Source organism: Hipposideros armiger, unplaced genomic scaffold, assembly GCF_001890085.2.
Source record: "Hipposideros armiger isolate ML-2016 unplaced genomic scaffold, ASM189008v1 scaffold_566, whole genome shotgun sequence".
Classification (NCBI taxonomy): domain Eukaryota; kingdom Metazoa; phylum Chordata; class Mammalia; order Chiroptera; family Hipposideridae; genus Hipposideros; species Hipposideros armiger.
The window spans coordinates 238717-241414 of record NW_017731916.1 but is presented as its reverse complement, the minus strand read 5'-3'; the positions used below and the strand labels follow the sequence as shown (position 1 = coordinate 241414).

The window sequence follows — 2698 nt, the reverse complement described above, 5'->3', positions numbered from 1 at the left end:
GCAGGTGTGGGGAAAAGGAACAGGAGAGAAATTGAAGGCAATAGGAACAGAGCGAGAACGAACGTAGACAAGACGTGTCACATCTTCTCCAAGCAAGACTGAGTGGAGACACATGCAAAGGCGCAGCATGAAGACAGCGTCTGAAGAGGAGCTTGCCGCCTCCCAATGGCCCCAGCAGCTACTGTGCCCAGGGAGGCCCTCAGCAAGCAGGAGAGCGAGCGGTGGCTCCTGCTGTCCAGCACCGTCAAGGTCTAACGCCAAGGCTGCGGGGGGATCTTATTCTCCTAGGCTGGGGATGCTGGCCAGGCCCAGAGAAATAATGCTCCCTCATCGTGGCCCCTGGTTTCTGGGTTTGCCACAACAGTGAGAGTATGATAGCTGAGTTCTCTCGGATCTGACGCAGTAGGGACAATGGGGAGAGAGGGGTCAAACGGTAGGGTAAGGGGGCGTGGCAAATGAGAATGGGGTCCAGGCACTTTTCAGGAGTGGGGTGAGAGTTGGTCCTGGAGCTGTCACACCCCTGGGGGTGACAAAAAATCATAACTGGGGTTACAAGGAGGGACAGCAGGGGAGATAGAGGATGGTCCTGTCACTGTCACTCCGGAGCATCCACCCAGCAGGCCACAGGAAACCCCTAGCACATGTGAGCTCACCAAGACTTCCTGACCCATCCATGCTCTCAGTGCTAACAGCCCAAGGGGGGCCCCCAGCTGGCCTCATACAATCCCGCAGCCTCTTGGCTGCTACACTTTCGTAACTGCAGATTATAAAGCAATGGCATGGCATCCTCATTAAGGGATGCTTTTCTTACGACTATAGGTGTATAGTCCTGCGTTGGAATGATCAGCCTTCCTGGACATCTCCAGGTGGCGAAGGGAGGCAGCTGTTTCTTGCCAAGGGAAGTCAGGGGCACCAGGAGGAGGCTCTCCTGCTGCCATCGGAGTGCCAGGGGCCTACATGTTCCCAGAAGCACCGCGATGGCATCCATGGCAAAAAGAAGCATCTTCTCAGTGACCATGAGAGCAAGAGAGCCTAAGAGCCTCTTTAAGAGACTCGATACCCCTCTAAATGCCCAGTGCCTGAGACCCCCACCTGGAAGAAGGTGGGAGATGTGTCGCCATGGTGGAGAGCAGAGGAAGGAGTGCAGTTCCTGCATCTCCATGTTTGCCTCTTGCAAACTCTACTTCCTTCTCCCTGGGAAGCCTGTCCTCTCCCCTGTGGAGCTCTTCCCAAGACTCTCTCCCTATAGCGGTCACCCAAAGGGGTCAGAAGTGACTACCATGGGGACCTCGAGAGCAATTTGAACCTGAGGGCAGACATCTCAGTCTTATAACAGCCAAGAACGGGCTGCAGAATGCAAGAAGCATAGGAAGTGGTGACATTTCCCTGCCCTTGCCCTCACAGAACCAAAGGCGATCTGGTCCTACGGGAGATGCAGGGGTTGAGGGAAGAACCTGGGCCACGCCCCAACCCTGTGCTCTGTTGAGAGGACCAACTATTAGCAAGACCCCCAAGAAGACAGTGAGGGACCAGCTACCCTGAAGAAGGTCTCAGTCTTTGAGGCTTAGGGGAAGGGGGTGCTATGCCTGAGGCTGCTGGGGAAACAGGGCAGAGAGGGGGATGGGGTGTTCCTGGGTACCAGTGTGGCCCCAGAAAGGTTTCCACAGGTGCAGAGATGCAAAGCAGAACTTAGGCATTCTGGACCCCTCAGAGTGCATGCAGGGTCCCAAAGGGCTTCTGTGGGAGCTCTAGGTGTGTCGGCAGCAGGATGGCGAGGTGTCTGAGTGAGGAATACTGTAGGGAGGCTTTGGGAGAGGGCTTGACATGTAGGATGGGGTGAGAAGCTGCAGCTAGGTAGTGCCCGAGCGTGGCCTGGTGGGGCTGTTAGAGCAGCATGATGTGGGGAACCCAGAAGCCGTGGGGATCGAGGAGCAGAGGCTGCTGCCCCCACAGAGGGGGGAAGGGGATATGGTCTGGATTCCCCTGTAAAGGAAGCGATGGCCCTGCCAAAGCCCCGTCCGCCTGTCCACCCCCCGCCCCGCCCCAGCCGCGGAGCTCCCTTACCTATTGAGCTGAGGAGAGGCTTGTCTCGACAACACTGCCCAGATAGCTGAGATCAATCAGAAACAAAGCAGTTATCAACACAGGCCGTGGGGGAACCACCCACGTACACCCAGAGGGGAGGAGGGGAGGAGCACAGGGACCAGAGAACCGACAAGGCCAGAGAATGGGGTGAGGGGAAGGAGAGGAGAGAGACAGAGAACCAGACGGCACAATGGGACAAAGCAGATGAAAGTGCTGCGAAGCACAGACGACAGGGCTGCGCACACAGCATCTCCTGCACAGACACAGGCACGACCGGCCACGGCCATGGCGCACCATGCCTGGCGTCCTAGCTAGAGCTCTCCTCCACCTCCCGAGGCCCACTCCTTTCGTCCCCCACCAGGAGCAGGGTGGGAGTGGGAGATGAGGCTTGCACTTCCAGGTACCAGAGAGGGTGGGGGTGAATGGGGCCAGAGAAGGGCGCTGGGCTCCCTCCTCCTCAACCGCCTCCCATCCTGCCTACCACCAGGCCAGCCCCTGGAACTCTCTGCTCCCCTGCACAGGCGGCCACATTAAGAAGAGAGACCAAAGGACGGAACCAGAGGAAAAAGACAGAAAGAGAAAGAGAGGGAGGGCGGGAGCGGGGGAGGGATTG

General features: G+C 57.7%; 1 protein-coding gene across 2 annotated transcripts in view; it reads right to left on the bottom strand.

Moving 5' to 3' along the window:
• IGSF9B (immunoglobulin superfamily member 9B) overlaps positions 1-2698 on the bottom strand; it is a 73087-nt gene that overhangs the window by 33549 nt on the left and 36840 nt on the right. The window contains exon 20 of one of the 2 annotated variants that reach the window (XM_019623838.1): positions 2065-2110. In XM_019623838.1, coding sequence (XP_019479383.1) covers positions 2065-2110 — 46 coding nt within the window. Of the gene's footprint in view, positions 1-6; positions 2111-2698 lie in introns of those variants that run through there. The other variant, XM_019623839.1, reaches the window with a different exon arrangement.